This window comes from Trachurus japonicus, chromosome 4 (genome assembly GCF_045865225.1).
Source record: "Trachurus japonicus isolate A0001 chromosome 4, Traja_1.0".
Classification (NCBI taxonomy): domain Eukaryota; kingdom Metazoa; phylum Chordata; class Actinopteri; order Carangiformes; family Carangidae; genus Trachurus; species Trachurus japonicus.
The window spans coordinates 28,193,997-28,216,248 of record NC_140910.1 but is presented as its reverse complement, the minus strand read 5'-3'; the positions used below and the strand labels follow the sequence as shown (position 1 = coordinate 28,216,248).

General features: G+C 44.0%; 1 protein-coding gene across 1 annotated transcript; it reads left to right on the top strand.

Moving 5' to 3' along the window:
* Positions 1-17,455: 17,455 nt before the first annotated feature.
* Positions 17,456-19,129, top strand: LOC146989117 (forkhead box protein Q1-like). The gene has a single exon (XM_085775078.1). The coding sequence runs from the start codon at positions 17,458-17,460 to the stop codon at positions 18,517-18,519; it is 1,062 nt and encodes a 353-aa protein (XP_085631204.1). The 5' UTR covers positions 17,456-17,457; the 3' UTR covers positions 18,520-19,129.
* The last annotated feature ends 3,123 nt before the right edge of the window (positions 19,130-22,252 follow it).

Sequence of the window (22,252 nt, the reverse complement as noted above, 5' to 3'; positions counted from 1 at the left end):
TCTTGATGCTGGATGGTTTATTATGTGTAGTGTTTTCTTTCACGTGAATGAGCCAATGAGGATAGTTAGCGATGCTGCGCAGTGACATGCGATAGTATCGCGGAAAGCTGCATCGCTCACATTGGGATTACATTTGGGCTTGGACTTTTGACTTGTTTTATTTTCAAAATGTGGCCTGCTGGAACCGTTTCTCCAGGATCTGCAAGCCTACCGTTAATAAAGGCTAAATTTACTTCTCACATCAACAGTAACTGTAAATAACCTTGGTTTTGTCACTAAGCCGATCCCGCAGGACTGTGTACATTTTTCACTATCGATCTGAGTTAGCAAAGACTGTTCATTTCATTTCCTGAGTTGCACGAAAAACGTTTGTCGCCCATGTACGTACTTGGCACATTATTGTCACATGCATGATAATCTGGCTTCAGACCGCAACTATGAGTGGATTCATTTCCAGAGTTGAACTGAAAACTCTTTGTCGCTGCTGCACATTTTCAGCTTTTTGTTTGGTCGACAGTGAGCCGGTGGACATAAAGACTGAACGCCTACAACCTGCTAATGTTAACAAAGCTGAAGTTCGTTCTCCAGACAGCTCTGACTCAAGGTCATAAAAGGTCAATTCAACAGAACGTGCTTTAATCATGTATTAAGAAAAAAAGAAAAAAGAAAAGTGGCATTGTTAGATGCTTTGTTTTGTTCCGTCTTTGTGTGGGTGTGCTGGTGCACCCTGTTCGTTCTGTTCCTCTCTCTCTCTCTAGCAGGTAATCTGGCTCACCCATGCCCAATACCCAATCAGAAGCCGCATATAACTGATGGAAGTGGCCAGTATGAGACAGAGTTGCCCAAGGTACATATGGCATCTTCTGTGTTTGTTTGCTTGTAGTGTGGTCTAGTTGAGTTCCATAGTGTGTGGCTGCTGTTTTTCGTTGTTTTTCTCTATTTTTATTCTCTCTTTATATCATCACTGCCTCACACGCCCATCACCAGAAATGTAGGCCACGTTAAGAGGAATTTGCATGAACATATAATTATGCTGTTAACTTTAACAGCTCTACTATGTATATATACTGCATATATACTGCACCAGGCTTCATACACTGTAACCCTATGTAAATATTACCTGTTCTGTTCAGCATCTTCATGTTTGCCATGTCACTATGAGCATGTCATGCTCCGTGGCCCGGCCCAGTTGCTGCTCACATGACTGCAGACTCTTCCTCTGTTGTACATGTGTAAACACTCTGAGGCCGAGTCCTGTTGTCTAATTCACTGTCAACACGGCCCGAGGCGCTCATCTTCATCATTAACAGCAGCAGCAGAGAAACTCCGAGAGGTGACAATTTATCCACAGCACCACACCTCACATGCCAGCACAGTGGTGCCACCGTAAATAAACTCATTATTATTATTGTCGAGGGCTAGCTAGCGCCTAATGCTATGAGCCATAGTTTCCACAGACATTATAGGCTGCATTATGTCTGACGAGACTGACAGCAGCCGTGCAGTAAATCACCTGGAAAACACACACACACACACACACACACACACACACACACACACACACTAGACTTGTAGTTCTCGAGACCGGTCTTGGTCTCGAGACCGGTCTCGAGACCGCTTTTTCGTGGTCTTGGTCTTGTCACGGCCTCGACAGTCTTTGGTCTCGGTCTTGTCTCGGTCTCGGGTCTCTCGGTCTCGCAATGTCTCGGACTGGCAGCGCGGTCTCGAAGGGAATGTAACCTATCCAGGCAGGCAAGGACAGTTTTTTTTTAAATACAGATTTATACGCCCCCTTCAAGTACCAATCACATACATTTTGTGACACAGACGGCGGCGCTTGTCCTCTCACGCTTCCCCTCCCTCCTCCTCCCCCCTCCCCCCTCTGAAGCCTCTGAAGCACGGTCAAGATCTATGAAGGAGGACGCAAAATGTCGGCGAATTCGTCAGTCATCAGGTTCGGTTTTACAGACCATAAAGAGTTTGTTTGCCACACAACTAACAATTGTTATTTTGTTAGATGACTTTAGGACTATAGTCATGTCAGTCCTTAACAGCACTCAAGAGTCAATCCTCAAATAGTGTAGTACGGTGTGGTCATGCAATTGCTACACATATTAGATTTTTAGTCAATTGATGAAAACATTTATAGTGAGTTCACACACAAGACATGTACTGTCACTGTATTATTGTGCCTGTAGTTGAAATAATACATTTCTCATACTAAGCAGCTGAACCCAATATGGTGCTTATGTTCTACAACTCATGCAAAATGGCAAAAACAACTTTTTTTTGGGTCTCGGTCTCGGTCTCGGTCTCGAGCTGAACTGGTCTTGGTCTTGACTTGGTCTGTCTTGGTCTTGGTCTTGGTAGTGTCTTGGTCTTGATACTGTCTGGTCTTGGTAGTGTCTTGGTCTCGGTTTAGGCGGTCTTGACTACAAGTCTAACACACACACACACACACACTCTCCATAAATCAGCGCAGGTGCTGAGCAGGAGAATGGGAAGGGGAGTGAAGGAGGGGGGGCTTTAGGTTAAAACCATAATTATGGGCTTGGTGTTATTTTTAGAGCTGCAGTCAGAGAGCTAACATGTCGAACAAAAACAATAACAGAAACTTCTGCAGCGCTTAAGCCACAGACAAACACGCACTCCTTCCCATCGTATTCCAAAACCCATGTGAGTAATGTCAGACCTGATTCATCAGCCTGGTATTAGTAGGTACAGCCTAAGCCCGAATACCAAACCTGAGACTCAATTAAAGTCAGTAAATCAAAATTAGCTTTGTTTGTGACCGTGGAGGGAACCCCCAGTACACGGTGATCCCTGCGCTATTGATATCTGTCAAAACAACATTTCACAAGAAAACCGGTTTTATTTTCAATTGTGCCTACACGCTCACACTCACACTCACCGGCCCTAAACTGCTCGACACACACGCGATGGCACACAACCAAAGCTCTGACTCACTCACTGCTGTTACCTGACACTATCAAACATTGTGAAACAATAGCCGGGTTGCCCATACTGTCACCGTTTGTTTCCTCATATTTTGGACGCTAATCCTTTTCTCAGACAAACACGGCCAAAGGAGCATAATGGTCGCACAAGTGTGTTTGGACAATGCATGAGGGAATGACCGGGCAGCAGCAGCATGTGACAGGTGATCTGTCACGCTCACTGTACATAAACCATCAGTGAGCACACAAACCCACCCACCGCCTCATAAGAACTCAGGTCAGTGTGATAAGAGGCTAGATAGGGGGCTGCTTTACACCAGGTGATGGGACAGTGGATCACGGGGGTCAATGTCATTCGCAAAACACGCTCGACCTTCGATAAGAGAGGTCAAGAAAACATGCTAGTCATGCAAAATGCTATCTAAACATTGCATAAAGCACAGAGGCGTCTGGTATTGTTAGCATGATCCCTCACCTGTCTCAAAGATGAGGGATGTGCTCGTCAAATGACGTGCGTGTGTAGGTGTGAGGAATTTATTTTTCCATCGAGTCGACCTCGAGCCGTTGTGGCGTGGCCGACTGAGCGTCTCTGTGTGTCTGTGTGTGTGTGTGTGTGTGAGGCAGCTCACAATATAAACTACTACTAAGTATAAACAAGCACAGTCTTTTACTACGGTCGCAGTCATCTCGGTGCCGGACCTGAAGAATTAGTTTTTAAGAGGAGCTAGATAATCTCTCGTTTGACAAACCTGCCGCTTAAGACCAAAAAACTTTTAGACCTATGACCTTCCTTTTTTTTCTTTTGCGTGTGCCGTGACACAAAAAAAAAGGGTGTGAGTGGAACAAGAGGGACCCGTGTTGTGGGCGGTTTTTTGGCACTGACACTTCTGTTGATTTCCAAATCAGATCAAGTTCATTTACAGTTTATTCATGAAGCATGTTTAAAAAAAGAAATGTGTGAGAAACAATGGGCGATTGGATTGAATTAAAGTCAGTGAAACAGGAAGTATAAAATCATTAGTGAGTAAAAAAGTAATTCATGAACACAATAAACGTCCTGCATTGAAAATAATACATTAAGTGAAAGAAGAATTAACAAGTAAACATAATGATGTGATTTGGTTCCTTTAAATTAGTCACTAAGTCAGTTGACACACAAATATCATCTGATACAGTACTGGTCTGAAGGGTTTCACTGGTGTATTTGACTGTGGTGGAGCCAATATGAACTATATTACATGATGTTGTGGAGTTTAATCTGTAGAAGTTCATCATATGTTTTATTTGTAAACTGAAATATGCCTTCCTCACAGTCTCTCACAGGTGACGACGTTCAGACTTGAAGGTTTCAGACTCAAGTGCACATCTTTAATGTTGATTTAGGTTTTTTATCTTTATTCAGACACCTGACTCTCACTTTTTTCAGTTAATGCGCCTTGACTGATGTTAAACTATGGAAACTTTGTAGTCATTTATAATACATATATATATATATGATAAATACATTTAAGAAAGTGAGGATGAAAAACTGTGGCGGCTGGACACCAAGAGGTCACTGTGAATCTGTTCATGTCAAACACAAACAGACACCTTGAAGTTCACAGACGACACGTTACTGTCTCCTTCTCCTCCATGGTGATGAATCGAGCCATGGCCCTGTGATTGATTATTTTGTTTAATTGGTGTAGGAATTCCTTTCTCATTCTAAATGTATTGTAATGCATTGACTTTAGATTCCCTGCTCCTGCTCCTGGCCAAGAGGTGGAATCTGTAGTCAAATATCTTGATTCGATCAACGACAATGAGCTCAGCTTTGACAGCAGCACAGACGTGATTTGTAAAAAAAAAATTTTAAAAAAAGTTCACAAAGGCAACAAAGTCATCACTAAAGTCACTTGAAACTGACTGTTCGTTTATTATCAAGTAAATTCAGTCACAAATTCAGTCTTCTATCATGTCTTTGAGCATTTCAACTCATTTGGTGACAATAACCGCCTCATCCTCAAAGTTCAGACTTCAGCTTGTGACTGTAACAGCAGCAGCAGCCGTCCTCTCCGTTCCCTCGCTCACACATGGACCACCTGGGTGATCTGTTTATGGAAGCCATCCCAGCTTCTGGCCCTGAGCACATTCGAGCTATTCATGCCTCTTTTTGTTTAAAGAAAGTCCATTTATAAAGTCTACTGCACAAGCAGTATGCAGATTAGAACCAGAGTGACTTGTCCAATCAGGCCAATGCTTTCAATCTGGACATAAGACAGCTCGCTTCTCTGACATAACCGCCAGGACATTAAAGGCTTATTACACTGTTTTGGATTAACATGGCTCCTTTGGTGGATCACATAGAAGAGAAATGTCCTAAATCTCTAAGGCTCATAAAATTGTTCCCTGCTCCCAGAGGAACATGATGTAAACTTTGATTTAAAAAAAGAAAAAGAAGGAGGAGGAGGAGGAGCAGGTATTACGTGTGTGTGTGTCGTGCGAGGCCAAAGTGTTTCCACAGGTTAATTTGTAGGGAGCAGCTCCCGCTGTTATCACGCACTGCAAAGCACTTTGTTTTGCTGCTGCCGTGAAAAGTGTTTTCAAGCTAACCCAAACACAGTCTATAGTAACAGTGATATTATCTACCTGAACACGCGGGGCCCACCTGCGGGGCTCTGACACAGCGAGGGAGATGTTTTACCTTGTCTGCACGAATGGGCCCGGAGCAGAGAAGGAAGGGGAGGGGGGAGGTGGGGGTGTTTGGGGGGTTAAGGGAGTGGGGTGGGGGGGAGGAAAGACACAGAGAGAGGGGGCAGGGGCGGAGGATTTTTTACAAGCTAACACGCATGATGCTGTTTGGACAGGTTGAGCCTGCAGACTCACTGACTTTTCATCAGCTAGTTTTTCTTTGCCTTTAACGGCCACACTATAATTAATCAGATGTCTGGGTTGGATAGGCACGCAAGGGCTGGGTTCAAGACCTTTTGTTTGGATAGATGCCTGGTCAGGTGTGTAGCTGTATAAATAGTTACCGCCTGTTTTTCTCACAACGCCTTACAGAGAAAGTTCAATTAGAGTGGTGTGGCAGCAACACATCTCCCGACATGAACCAGCTTCTCACTGAGGCAATTATGGTTTTTATCTGTTTTGGCATAATTGGAGATCAGCGGATTCTTGGCACACACGCGCAGTTCAGTGACACATTGTTCTATTTATACTTCTTCTAACCCCTCGGTGAACTGTTGCTCTCACCTCAGCACTAAAACTGGAGCTGACATGTTCTTCCAGAGACACAACAACAACTTAGGGTCATTTCACACAGAAAGGCGGCTTTTGGGGTACATCCATGCAGCATAATCCTACATTTCCCATCATCCCCCTGTAAAGCCGATACCCCACGATGACCGGATGGATGTCCCATGTAAACCGACAAAAAAGCAGGTGCTGTTTTGCCTGTAAACTTTTCTAACTCCCCCCCCGTCCATCCATCCATCCATCCATCCACCTGGCTGGCTGCATGGCCCCAATGGCCAAACCTGTTCCTCTGGCATGCAAGGGGAGTTATCATATCCTCGAGTGCGTACAATCAGAGGTCGGATCCATTTCCAAATTCAACAGAAGAGTCGGGGATCGTGCCAAAAATCACATCGAACACTTAAGTACCAACAGCTAAACATCAGCGCCTGCCACATGGGTGGCATCTGACACAACCCTTTAGAAAGGAGAAATAAGAGAGTATTCTTTGAATTTCATGCTAATTGAAGATATACTTAGGAAAATTAGAGAAGCAAAAGATATTCTTAAGGTGCTGATAAAGATATATTAAAGTTTTGCTAACCCTCCTCCCTCCTCCTCCTGGCCATGTGCATTTGTTTTCACAAAGATATAAAATAACGGTTACAATGTGTATATTTGTGTAGTCTTATCTGTCATAAACAAGAGGTTACGGGGTGTGTTTGTGTCGCGGTGCCGCTGAGACGAGAGTTGGGACACCGGGTCGGAAGCTCTGATCTTACAAGGCTGGTTTTCAGCCAAGAGACGCTAGGTGGAAGACAGAGAGCCTCCATTCTCCCTGGAACAAGTAATTTAACCATCACAATTACTCCAAAGCTGTTTAATTAAGGTAAAAAATCTTGCATAGTTCCTCTTTAAGTTAGTACTTTCATAAACTGAAACTAGGAAACGTACTTCAAATGACCACTTTCACAACAGTGTGCATACATAACCAGTTTACTTATAGTTCACAGTATTGCAGTACAAAATAAAACTTAGATCTGAACTTGTTGTGTGCACTATACTCCTTAAAAGTGTACTTTTGAAAACTAAAAGTGGACCAGTTTAGAAATAGTTCACTTACAGGTTGATATCAGCATACTTACAAGATGTAATGACAAGTAATGACAAGTAATAATATACTTTATAAATATACTTTACTTAGGTTTACTTAATAAAATGAACTTCTCTTACAGAGCTGATGCGGCTGAGGTCATTTCATCTTTTCTTTGAGGAACCAACAATAAAATGATAGATCTGTCTACGTCAACCTGAGTATTGAGTAAAGAGCAGCTGTGTGACGTCCGCTCCTCCTGCAGCCACTGAGCATGCTCCACAATGTGTTTCAATATTGACACAGCTTTGCTTGGTTATGACAAGATCAGAGGAATAAGCTACAATGGCTCGTCTTCATTGTAATATGTCGCCCAACCGCAATACAATAAAGTTTTTATTGTTCCTGTATGACTGTGGCTTCATGACAATGTTTGTTAGCACAACAGTCATTATTGCTTTTTGGCTTTTTTGTGGTATTTGTATTATCAAGAACAGAAACATGATCCTGCAGCATCCTCCTCAGATTTAACCCTTTAAAGATCATTGGTATTATCTGAGCAGTTTGCCTTGATTACTATTAGATGCATTAAAGTCTGACTTCTACTGTCTAACATCTTTTACTAGCTAATAGGTTTTACACCAGCTGGGTGCTGTGGTGTGTCGTGCAGCCAGGCAGCTGCTGTTTGCTCCGGCAGATCAATGCCGGAGCGGAGGCAGGACACCATTACAACCCCACAGACCAGCTGGAGGAGATTAGGATTTTTTTTTTTTCCACCCCCAATCAAACTTCCGATCCTTAATGATATTCATTTACGAATTATGACCAAATCAATATCTAATAGCACTTACTACAAACAGTAACATCTGCCCAGGAGCCCCTGTTTCTAATTGTCCTTGCAGTGAGCCATGTAAAGTCTACAAAAGATTCTACATTTGATATTTGAGTTGGGATAAAAGAGTTAGTCTAGAGTTTCTCCACTGTGGCGTCAGGAGGACCAGTCACAGGTCGATTGATGTGCAAACAGAGATGTGCTTTATATGTCTGTAGTCGTTAGTTTATGGTCTGTTATTTCTCTATGATCCATTTGGAGCAATCCCCTTCATTAAGTTCATGTGACATCTTGACGACTGTTTAACTGGCTGATGGTATGACATGAGTTGTAGAAAGTTTAAGGAAGAGGAAGATACACACTCACACATCTATAACTATATTTGCAGCATAAGCAAATACTCAGGGAGAGCACCAGTGACTGAGGTGTTGAAATGACGGATGTGTCTGCTTTATAAATTACTGGCTTTTGACCGATCTCCTGTTCTCCCATAAAGCTGGCAGACTTGTGTGAGACAGCAGAGACCAAACCATACAGTATAAAAGACGATGTTTGTGTTAAAGCTCCATACAGTATAAAGGTAGATGTTTGTGTTAAAGCTCCATACAGTATAAAGGTAGACGTTTGTGTTAAAGCTCCATACAGTATAAAGGTAGATGTTTGTGTTAAAGCTCCATACAGTATAAAGGTAGATGTCCATGTGTAGTGTGATTATAAAGCAGCTCTAGGTTCTATATTAATACTGTAAAAGTATCAAAGCCTCAGTCCACAGAGAAATGCACACAGCCTGTATTCAGAAACTGAGGCTTAAAACCGGCCATCAGGACTTCCTGTCACTTTGTGATGTCACAACAAAACAGTCACACTGAGCCCCACCCACCTGCACCCACCATCTAACACTTCGAAGATTTGGTTTCTGAGTGTTTTAGCTAATATCTGCTCCATTTGCATTACACTCAATTTAGTGTGTTGTTAGTTTGTTTTTTACTTTTAGAAAGTTAGACTTAAATGTGAGTTATTGGCCAATGGCAGGAAAATGTAAAAGAATGTGCATGTGGAGCTGCAGTTGTTCTTCTTAAGCTGTTAATTGTGGTACAGTTAAAAAAAAAAAAACGGGGTTCTAAATATAACCCACAGCCGACTGTAATGCTATCAATCAGCAAATGTGTTTGTTGAGGTTGTCTGTAGGATGATTCCTTGGTAACGGCTCAAATTTGATGCTATGTTTGCAGTTGAAGCCCCTGAGCTAGATGTTCCACCTCTCAATCAAAGAAATAAGAGAGGCGTTTAAGGTTCAGACGGTGCAAAAATAGTGCTCCGAAGCCCCGCGGTAGGTTGAGAGGCAGGCGAAGCATCTCGTGCAAACCACTATGCGTGAGTAGAGTGTTTGGATCCTATTTCAAGTTTAGACAGAAAAGGGCTGAACGGCTGCCAGGTAAACAGTGCAGCGCAGGTACTGATTTGGCCCTGTGTTTATGCTTACACAAAAACAGCCTACAGCGCTGCTGAATGGAGGTAGGTCCTATCAGCTGCAGCGATAAAGCGAGGTGTCTATGGCTGAGATCAATCATTGCTCCCTTTTTCTTCTTTATCCCCCTTCTCCCCCTCCTCCCCACCCCACACTCCCTCAACGCCTCCCAGCTCGGCATGCGAAGGGGGGGACTCTAGCGTGTGAAGAGTTGAAATGGACGATAGCGGCAGATAGCGGTAGGAATCGGGCCCGGGCTGCCTGCATGACGGAGGTTTTACCGTCAGACATGCACTGACAGTAACATTTTAGAGGCAGGATTACAGGGTGCAGTGAGGTCTGCTTCCGCCCCTCGGTGGGGTTTGAGTTTCCTGTAGACCGCAGATCTCATGATTTGGATGATGATGCTAAAAGGCATGAGAGGTGTAAAGGTGACGGTGCAGATTTTGGCCACAAAAGTAGACATATATATTATGCACTTAGAGATTTAAAGGGATAGTTCAACATTTTGGCAAATTGGCCCATTGCCATAATCCCTATAGTCATAGCAGTAGGTTCGTTACCTTTAATTGTCGGTGCAAGCTATTTTTAGAACGGCGGAGCAGAGCCGCGAGCTGCTCAGAGCTATGCTACGGAGGCTCATGGGATTTCTTGGTTTCCCTCATCAAACTCATCAAATACACAATCCAACAACTCCAAAACACTCTGGTGGACAAGTTGTGACCTGCACATTCACCATGCTATGAGATAATAACAGAACGTTACCAGACAGAGTTGTTTTAGAGGTAAATTCATGCAAAACCGCTGATGCGCGTTTCTGTCGGGAGCAGTTTTTCGGCAAGCAGTCTCTGCATTTTCACTTCACTTGTCCAGGAGAGCGTTTTGTGGTCGTTGGATTGTGTATTTAATTAGTTTGATGAGGGAAACCAAGAAATCCCATTAGCCTCCATAGCGTAGCTCTGAGCAGCTCGTGGCTCTGCTCCGCTGTTCAGCTTGCACCGACAATTAAACGTAACAAACCTACTGCTATGACTAGAAGGATTATGGCAATGGGACAATTTGCCAAAATATTTAACTATCCCTTTAACATTAGACATCTGCTCATGTACAATCACAATAAACTGTGCATCAAAGTCAGAGATGAGTGTCCAGGGTTACCTGTTTTGGTTGATGGGAGATCACTTGAAGACTGCAGGGCCAGGGACCAGAGGGGTATCAACTTGACCAACTTGAGCAGCACTCAGGCTCATCAAGGGGACACTGGAGAACCTGCAGCAACCAGATGAAACTTGGGGTCAAGAGGGTCACTTTTTAACCAATGAGGGTTTTTTTATAGGATAAGACCAAAAGGCCACTTGGGTTAATCAGAGCTACACTTCAGATAACCTGAGGGGGTTGAACACAAGGCCCTGTGGGCTCGAGTCATTTAGATAAATCAGAACAGGGTCACTGGGGAATCAGAGGAGCTCCTCTGCAGACAAGAAGAAGGATTTGACAGGTGCACTTAGAAAAATATGCTGCATTTGTACTTTTAACAAGACCACACTGTTAACAGTTCCACTGGTATGATGCAAAAAAAAAAAAATTAAATGGAAGTTCCCACTGGCGCACAGACGAACTTTTAAAAGAGAGCAAAGCAAGTACGCCCAGTGCAGTAACCTCTGTTCTTCGCACGCCATAGGTTAGAGTTGTAAAAAAAAATTAAATTGCAATGTATTTCATTGGAAAAAAAAGATACAGTGGTGGTGGTGGTGGTGGTGGGACCCAGAATTACATCACTGCCTATGCATGCAATCACATGGTGCTGGTAGTGCCAGGTTGCCTTTCACCTGTGCTTCACCTGTACCTCACCTCTTTCCTTAATTACTTTAATTACACCCTTGTTGGCTCCGTTTATTTATATGTATCTATTTTTTTTCTCTGTTGGTCTGGCAGGGTGTGAGCACCTCAGGTAAGAATGCAGGAGAACCCAAAATAGCATCGCGCGGCTGCCAACTGACTGCAGGATATACTGTTCGTTTTTTTTTCTTTTTTCTTTTTAAATCAGATTTCATTTATTAATCGCTGACACAGAAGCAGCAGAGATTTACACTCTTCAAAACCACCAGTATGAGTCACTACATGTGCCTTATTTGCATCTATGTGTGTGTGCGTATCAGGTATCTTCACTGTACATGCACCTCGGAAATGCATTCATCAATATAAGTTCTCGTTATGTATCCCAGCAGCTTCGTGGGAACTTAGTGCTCGTCGCCGGTAAGTGTTCAGGTGTGCCTCTGATTATATGGACTGCGTGACCCCCCGCCATTTATCTACCAAAAAAAAAGAAAACACAAAGGTATGATTCTACAGGAGCGTAACAAAGCAGGCGGCGGGGAACATTTAGAGGGCCGCATTGTTGGGTAATTACAGTAATCAGGTTGAAGAATAAACTAGATGGAATGTGCGCGTCTTACTCTTCCATTTCGTCGGAACACATGAGCGATCGCACACACTTTCACACCCACACCTGAGCAGACACACAGCTGCAGACAACCATACTAACACTCCCCATACACAAACCCCTATACCGGTGCCTACTGTGCCGAGTGCAGGAATGAGAGGAATTGATGTGGAATGTCTGAGTTTTTTCGAGGATGTAGACGCACCGCAGTGCCTACTTGTGCGCCCCACTGAAGCATGTCTACTATCAGCGGCCCGGCCTCTGTCAGAGACTTAAATCTGCTGCAGGGAATCTTGGGAATCTCAGCAACGCAGCGCCTCTTGTTGCTGTTCCTCCCTGTCACACACAGCCTGTACTTTGTTTATACAAAAAGACATGGGGGCTGGACACCCTTCACTCACAGAGAAGAAAGAAAACAAAGATGAGATACAGGTAAGAAGTCATCCAGAGACATGCAGACAAGGGTTAGCGTGTGAGCGCAGACCGCCACACAGAGGTGGGGCTATTTTTGGAGCAGCGAAGGATTCACCCAGTGAATTTACATTACTGGGATTCCATTCATGTCAGCACTTAAAAGAGATTTCTCCTGCTGCTCAGAGGAGACACTTGAAATCTGAAAAGGTGCGCTAAGACAACAATGTGCCAATTTTAGACACGTTAGCAGGTTATATAAGCCCAATGTGATTCCTGGCTTCTTCGAGTCTTAGCGTAGAGTCAAGTTGACGTTTCTGACCTCGATGACCTCTCCAATTAAAAGCGATTTCATCACAATGAATACATATATCATCTTTCACTTGGACCCAAAGGTGAAAGATGATGCTGACCTTCTCGGATGTTGATGGGATGTCGCTCAGAAGCTGAAATGAGCCGAAATACAAAGATCCGGAGAGAAATGATAAGACAACTCTGTCACCGACGCCTGTGGGGAAAAACTGTCTTTCCACTTGTGATTTCAAATTGCCATGTGTAAGATAAAAAACAGGTGTTCTTGCCTTTCACACTGAATCACTTACGCACAGGTGTGTGTGTGCAGCTATCTTGGCAGAGTACCTGAAATCAAATACAACCTCATCACACACACACACAGGCGCACCTATACCATCAGCCAAGCGGTGCAGGGCTCTCTCTTTGTGTCTTGTCAGAGTGTCGTAGAGCGGCGGCGGCGGCGGCGGCGATGATAATGATAGCACACATGCCGCTGCTTCTCCCCTCAGCTCTGGTTTTAGGCTCACAGCAGTCGGCCTCCTGAGTTTTCAACAAAAACATTTTGGTTTCGACTCTCCAGCTGCTGCAGCAACATCCTGGTGAGAGAAGGAAGCAGTTTCCAGGATCTAAATTCGATTCGAGGGCGCCCGTCTGACGACCTCTGGTTTCTCCGACATCGTTTTTTCCCATCACAGCTGATACTACAGAGTTTCTGACATCAGCACCGACTCTGGACCAAGAGACATGGAGCTCAGAGTGCAACCAGATCTTCAATCACGCCTGTCATTTATATGCAAGGTGGTGATTAAGTGATAAAATTTAAACATGTAGCCCAACTGCTCAGGATGCCAAGTACAGACTCATATCTCAAGCGTTATCAGGAACAGCAGTTTAGTTTATAGTGACCTTATCCTATCCAATAGTTTCATTATGAGGTGCCTCTGTTCCTACGGGTGTAACAATGGATTGTTCTGCACTGTTGTTTACACACGGACTACATTAGTTGAAGCACCACACATGCGCAGTTGTTGTTGTACCTGCAATAAATAGAGAATGCGTTGTACTTAAAGTGAGTTACGAGTTAAGTGTTTAAAGGGATAGTTCAACATTTTGGCAAATTGACCCATTGCCATAATCCCTATAGTTTTAGGAATAGGTTCGTAAGGCTAATGGGATTTCTTGGTTTCCCTCATCAAACACATCAAATACACAATCCAACAACTCCAAAACGCTCTCGTGGACAAGTTGTGACCTGAGGGAAACCAAGAAATCCCATGAGCCTCCGTAGCGTAGCTCTGAGCAGCTCGCGGCTCTGCTCCGCCGTTCTAAAAGTAGCTTGCACCGACAATTAAAGGTAACGAACCTACTGCTATGACTATAGGGATTATGGCAATGAGTCAGTTTGCCAAAATGTTGAACTATCCCTTTAATAAAGTTTCCTGTGAGTAAGGGTAAAACTTAACCATTCAGTTTGTATAGTTTAGAGAGGACAGAACACACTGAGACAACGGGGGCCTTTAATGTGGTTTCATTCATCGTCATCCCCAGTATTTATCACAGGATTGGATTGCAAGAAAGTTTGGGCCCCTGAAAACAGCAGATTAAAACCAGGAGCCTTTTCTTTATATGGGCCCTATGATGTCACTTCTGTTGTTCAGCACAGTCCCAATTTGTGCACCTATATGAAGCTTTCAGAGCTTTCGACCACACCCATGTGACAGAGGAAACTGAAGACAGTGTGACATGCTCAAAAGGCCAGAGAAAAATGAATAAGTCGACGTTGATTTTTGTTCATATTTCTTATTACTCAGATCAGATCCTTGACACATGCACTGTAGGTGAATATACTATCAAAGGGGCACGTCACTAATTGTACTCAGTGACTCATCATCAGCGTTAACACGAACTGACTGATTGAAACAACATAACTCACAACAATCACGCCACACGATCTGGCCCCATTGTTTTCCATGACAAACCTGACAGTTAATGTTGTTTAAAAGACGGGGCTGTCACCAGGTCTTTCATTACCAACGACTGGAAAAAAAACTGTCATAGACTTCAAGGCCATGTACACGCAATTACCCCACATACCCTCTGAATTCAGTCTGTTCACACACACACACACACACACACACACACACACACACACAACTCAGAGTACAACCAGATCTTCAATCATGCCTGTCATGTCTATGCAAGGTGGTGATTACATGATAAAATTTAAACATGTAGCCTACAGTACATAGATGAAACGGCTCAGGATGCCAAGTACAGACTCATATCTGAAGCGTTATCAGGAACAGCAGTTTAGTTTATAGTGACCTTATCTCCTATCCTATAGTTTCATTATGAGATGCCTCTGTTCCTATGGGGCCTTTCATGTGCTTTCAATCAGCGTCATCCCCAAAATTATCACAGGATCACTAATAAATCTTTATATAAGCACGAAGGTTTACATGTACGAGTGTGAGGGAGCAGCGGGTTGTTACACAGGGGTCCGAGGAGGAGGAGGAGGAGGAGGAGGAGGAGGAGGAGGAGGAGGAGTGCCAGAGAAGACAGCTTAATGATTATTACTGGCCTCGGGCCAAACTCATAACTCATGTTAACCCTCTAGTGTCTCTCTGAGTCTTCATCTCTCTGAGGAGGTGCTGACAGGTGGAACGTCTGTGGGACAAACAGATATTTGGTTTACAGGTGTCAGTTTATTTAAAACCTGTTGGTGTAGCTACAGGTCTCTTCTTCTTGGAGATGCACTTGTCCGACCCTATCACACGACCCGCAGAGCACGGGACTAGAACATGACTATACACCAACAGCAGCTGGCAAATTGTTACTACGATAATAGTAAAACACCAGGATGTGGAAATAGCTTCCTCAACGTTAGACAATCTCTTGTTGTCGTGTTTATGTTCAACATTGTTGAACGGTCACAAAATGAACTGCTGCTATATTCTCACACGGGGAATCGAACACGGCTCTCCTGTGTCACCTTCTTCTCGTGTTTTGTTGTCACGTTCATCTTTTGTCGCTCTTTTTTATCACATCGTTGCACCGTTTCCTTCGCTACTGTCATAATTACTAAGGCCACTAGATGTCACCTAGCTACAAAATGTAACTTTGGGTCACAATAAACTGCTGCAGCTACCACTGGATGTTTTTGTTGTTGTTTTTGTAACCTTATTTTGAAACAGTTTTCCCATTTTTTCTATTGCATAAACTTTTGTTTCTAGAAAAAAAAGTTAAATTTCATACCCAACCGTCATGTGATGTCATTCACTGCTGTCAACAGGGGGCGCCAATGTTGAAAATTATCCTATTATAATTAGCTTAGGCTTATTTCACATTAAAAGATTTGATTGCATCAGTTTTTAATCTGGCTTTAATGAGCAACCACTGCTACTGTCTCCTCATATTAAAGGTTTAAAATCAGTGAAACATTGAAATAAAAACCTGTGTACAATCTTTAAACCGATAATGATGATAATTATTGTTATTCTGGGGTCTCCTTTGACACCCAACAGTAAAACATGCAAATATACTTTGACAGACAGACCAGGACACAGAGACAGCCTCCTTTCTCTTCTCCTCTCCACTCATTTGCATCACAGCTTTAGTCACCGGGTGAAATTCCTGTTTTCTACCCAGCCAGGCTTCAGCCTCTCCGGTGTTCCCTTTGCATGCAGGTGCAATGGTCCTCTCCCTCTCCTCTGAACTCTTCATGACCTCTCAGGCGATCTGTGTTTTCTTTTCTCTTTCTTTATCTTTCTCTCTCTCTCTCTCTCTTTTTTTTATTTTTTATTCTCCCAACCCTCTTGCTTAACCTGAGAGCTTGCATATCATTCATTGTTCGTGGAACTCCTCCAAGCCCATCTCTTTTACTTCAGTAGTTTGCGCGCGTTTACTTCCCCGTTCCACCGGAGCGCCGGTGGAGGGAGAGGACAGGTTGAAAGTTGAAAGCAGCAACACCCATGTCTGTTGTTTTTTTTTTTTTTTAGTTTTCCGATGTCTATTCCAGTGGCATCTCTCTGTGTGTTTACGACTTATTCACCCGGGGACACCCAGAGTTTTAGAAAAAACGCTTCAGGGAGGATTTGTTGTTGTGCGTAAAAATGTGCCATGATTTTCCCAACGAAAAAACTTAAAAGTCTGATTGAATCTTTCACCTTTCATCTTTCACCGCATTTGTTTTATAAGAGTGGCGATTAAAAGGAGAGGAAACTTAAAAAAAAAAAAACTGAACAAGAATTATTGATGATGATGATTCTTGGAGTTATTTTCATCCCAGAAAAACAAATGAATAGGCTAATCTTTTTGTTAATTAATCATAGATAGATAGATAGTTTTTTTTTACAGTTGTCCTCTCTCTGCACACTGTTTTAGTGTCAATTGTAAACATGCATAAATCACTCAATCGCTTCAATGGATTTGGGCTGCATGGTGTAACTCCGCCTGTGGGCCGTCCCTCGCCGAGGCGTTATATTATAGCAAGACAAGCCTGTCTCCGGAGACAGATCTGTATTCTGCTGCTCCAGACTGAGGCTCACAGGGTGCCTCCAGCGCTGCACACGAGCCTCTACAACACAAACACTCAACTGAGAGACTTTTTCTGCTGCTGTCTGTCTGTCAGGACTTGCTTACAACACCTGCTCAGCTGAGACAAGACTCCGACTGAGGAGACACGATCAAGGCAAGAAGATCATCATCATCATCATCATCATCATCTGATCAGGAGGAGGAAAAATGAAACTTGAAGTTTTCTCCGCGCACCACTTTGTGCAGAAGCCGCTGGAGTTGTGTATGGACGCGGAGGGGGGAGTCCCGTCTCCTCTGTCCGGGGACGAGCTGGGGTCGGACGGGGACTGCGTGGCCAACAGCCCGGCACCTGTCACCATGCAGGGCGGCGACGGCGGCAGCAACAAGGGGAAGCCCTACACCCGCAGACCCAAACCCCCGTACTCCTACATCGCCCTCATCGCCATGGCCATCCGGGAGTCCAGCAGCGGCCGCCTGACTCTGGCGGAGATCAACGACTACCTGATGAAGAAGTTCCCGTTCTTCCGCGGCAGCTACACCGGCTGGAGGAACTCGGTGCGCCACAACCTGTCGCTCAACGACTGCTTCCTCAAGGTGCTGCGAGACCCCTCCAGGCCGTGGGGCAAGGACAACTACTGGATGCTCAACCCGCACAGCGAGTACACCTTCGCCGACGGGGTGTTCCGCCGCAGGAGGAAGCGCATCGCCAAGAGGCCCCCCACCAAGGAGCAGGACAGGGAGAGGGAGAGGGACAGGGAGAGGGAGAGGGAGAGGGAGAGGGAGAGGGAGAGGGAGAGGGAGAGCCAGGACATCCTCAGCTGCAGCAGCGGCGAGGACACGCGCCTCCCCGCCCCGGAGGAGAGGGTGGGGGCCTCCAAGTTCTCCAGCTCCTTCGCCATTGACAGCATCCTCAGCACGCCGTTCAAACGGAGAGAGGACAGCCACAGTGACGCTGCTGACCCCCACCACGGTGCCCACCACCCCCGGCTCTACTGGTCCCATGCAGCAGCAGCAGCAGCAGCAGCAGCAGCAGCAGCAGCAGCAGCAGCAGGGCCGCATCACGTGCTGCCGTACCCTCTGAACTATCCGGCGCAGCAGCAGCAGCACGTGTACCTGTCAGACGCGGCGTACAGCGTCAGCGGCGGATCGGAGCACGCGAGCAGAGACGCACTGTCATACCTGCAGCAGCAGCAGCACACCGGGGCCGAGGCCGCCTTCAAGATGCCCAGCAAGGCGCGAGGCTTCCATATAGACTCCCTGCTGTCATGAATGAAAAACACCTGGACTGACGTCAGACTTGTAATGTTTTTGTTGTTTTTTTGTTTTTTTTGACCCATGATGATGTGCACTTTTATGGGGGCGCTCTTAGCTTTCAGTGCTTTCTAGCTGTTTAAAACTGTGTGGGACTCTTGTCTCATCATGACTACTGTAAGTCATTCAAAACAAACAAACGTGGCGTCTTGTTAATATAAATACAACTGTGTGTGTGTGGTGACTGAGCGAGGAGCTGCTGTCATCCCAGGACATTCCACTGTGTGTGTGTGTGTGTGTGTGTGTGTGTGTGTGTGTGTGTGTGTGTGTGTGTGTGTGTGTGTGTGTGTGTGTGTGTGTGTCTGTATCCATGGTTCATTGGTCATTTCTACTGCATGCGCCATGTTGAAACTTAAAACTATTCATCTATTTATATTTTCATGTTTTGTATGACCTGCTGTATAAAATATTGTTGTGTAAATATATATAAATATAAATAATAAGAATAATAATATTTGACTGAGCTGCGGTGAGAGTCACGTGGCTGCACTATAGAAACGCATGGAAAAATGTCCTGTTTCCCCCCCTGAGATTGATTCATGCATGTCTGGTATTTTTTATGAATGATGATGATGATAATAATAATAAGAATAAAAAAACGTGAAACAATGGGACCCTGGTGTTCAATGAGTTCTTCATAAAGGGGCGGAAGGGGTGAGAGAGGAGAGGAGCAGGTGTACAGATGTGTGGTGAGGGGGGGCAGAAGAGGAGGGGGGCGGGTTGAAAAGGCCTTTACACCTGTTCAACACAAACACTGACAAAAGGTCGATTTGACTGCAGACAAGAAAAAAAGAAGTGAAAGGTGTGACTCGTGTTTGAACTAAAAAAAAACTATACAATCATAATGATAATTTAAAAAAAAAAGAAAAACCAGTGATTGACTATGTGGAGAAAAAAAAGATTAAAAAACAACAATATAACGATCATTTTCTTGTTGTTATTATGATTGTGTTGTTTTGCTTTGTTCATTTATCACCGTGACACACTGCACGTGCCAAACACGAAATGGATTTATAAAACAACACAACCACAGTTTCGGTGGTAACACGAGACTTTTTATATTCCTCCTATTACATTTCAGCCGCAACAATGAAAACTGACTCACAATAAACACGATGTATAATCATCCATCTAGAATAGAAATAAATGACGTTTAATAAAAATTATCTTTATTTTATGAGAATAATCGTTGATATTAATCATTTAAATGATGCCGATGCAGTTTGTCCCATGTCTGGTCATCAGTACACTGTTATAATAATTTTGTTTTCAGACACATTCCTCTTTTATTTCTATTTATACACATCAGTTATCACCTTTAGGTGCAGTGATTACATACTGAGCCCCAGTGACCGGTTTTAGGAAGATAATACACTTTATCTATTAAGAATAAATCACATAATCAGAATCATTTCATTAGAAAAGGTAAAATATATATATTCCAACTTTATGAGCAACAGCATATGGTAATACTAATACTAATACTACTACTAATAATATTGTTAATAACAATAATAAACTACATGTCAGATTTGGTTACGTAATTTCTGCTCATTAACATCAGTCATACTGGATATTTACAGATTAAAATGCAAGCACTATATGATCTCTATGTCCACACGCACCGTCCTGCAGAGTGTCCACGGTCAATGTGTGTGTGTCGGGGGGGTGTAGGAGTGGGGGGGGCTTTTAGTTGCTCTCCGCGGTCCTGAAACAGATCGACCCCAGACTCAACAGCACGCACGTCCAGTCCACTGATGCTCGTCGTGTAAAACTGTAAAACACCAGAGCTGCTTCTAATGAAACGGTGCAACGAGCAGAAAATCACAGTTTGGTCTGGACCTGTATCTTTGTAATAATAAATGTAACTAGAAATAAAAATGTGAGTATTTATTTTATTAATGGTCTTTAATGACTCGGATTTCAGATGTATCCAGCTCCTGTTAGTCCTGGTTATTTCTGCAGTGTTTACACACAGTGCTGCTGAGTTTTCGTTCAGAATCAGCTCTGTTAAATAGTTGAATATTGTTTTTTTTTTTTTATGAATTATTATGACAAGAGAAAATGTTTCATTTGAGATTAAAACGAAATGAAAAGGTGAAAGTTGCTCGGACAGAATCACTGATGATAATAAAATAGTGAAGATTATTTTAAATAGAGTAGAAGTAAATGTTGTGGAGGAGGAGAGAGGATGAGCTTTTACTCTTCACTGATGAGTTTAGGGAGATTTTTTTTATTATTATTATTTATTTATTCCACCTCAGATTTATGAGTGTAAGGCAGAAACTGAAACGTTAGTTTTAGTTTATTAGATCAACTCCTGTAGGCTACCATCATCCCTGGACATCTTGCTGTGTCTGTAACAGGCCTCGTGCTGTGAGCTCGCGCCTCTCTGCCTCTGTGTTGAACCTGGCTGAGCCCGGACAGAGACACAGGTGACAGGTGAGACTCGCTCCTGTTTGCAGGAACAATGCTGCGACCTGCAGGTGAAACGCCAGAACAGCACACCTGTGTGTATGTGTGTGTACGTGTGTGTGTGTGTGTGTGTGTGTGTGTGTGTGTGTGTGTGTGTGTGTGTGTGGCTGTCACGTGCCCAGTCCTCTCCTCTCAGCGTCCCTGCATGCACTCTCCTCTCTGCATCCTCCTCCTCCTCCTCGCTGTTCCTCCATCTTTATAAACTGTCTCTGCATTTCTTCCACCTCGGCCTCGACCCCCACCGCAGCAGCAGCAGCAGCCTGCAGTCAGTGAGGAACTCGGGCCCGCTGCTGCTGCTGCTGCTGCTGCTGCTGTCTGTACACGAACAAGGCCCGCAGTGTTATGAAACCAAACTTGAAGGCAGGCACAATGTTAGGAAGTCCAAACAGTCTGTCACACACTCCGGCAGACTGAACCGCGCCTGACCTTCCCAAGAGTCCCGGAGAGGCAGCTCCAAAGCTCCAAAGCTGCCGGCACCGCCACAGGAAGCTCAGGCCGGAGGAGACCCGGAGGGAGCAGCCAGGAGAGGATTAGATTACCGTCACACAGACCTGAAGTCAGTGTTTGTTCATGTTGTAGTTGTTGTATTTTGTTTATTCCAGGCACATTTTTATATAAAAGGACGATTGAAAAAATATGGAACAGCGTAAGTGTTTTTATAAACATTATTTTGAAACGAACTAATATAATATCCTTAGAATAAATAACAATGGAAATACATGGTTTTAATAATCTAATCTACTATATTGATATATAGCCTATTAAATAATGTAGGCCACGAGCATTTTATTTCTAAAGGGTCTGAAACAGGTTACCTGAGGTCAGGCAGGCCCACAAGCATATTCTCAAAATGTAATCTATCTAATATTTTATGGGGATAAACAATAATCTCAGCCTAAACATGAAAACAAACACGAGGCCTTATTATGTCGGCGATAGGCTCATGGGGGCCTCCAGCCGTGACTCGGCTCCAAAGACAAACTCCTCTATCAAAAACACCTCTGAATAGCTGGATATAGCGGTGGTGGCCGCAGATCGCTTGATATTTTCCAAAAGGAGCTAAATTAGGAGCTCGTATAATCTCGGTGCGTAAACGCAGCAGCCGCCGGCCGGCGTGCATGCCGTCTTCAAAGCCTCGCAGAACAAAGATTCCCCTCTGCGGCCGGGGCATCCTGAATCTCGACGGGGGGTCACGAGTTTTGATGTCGCAGGAAAT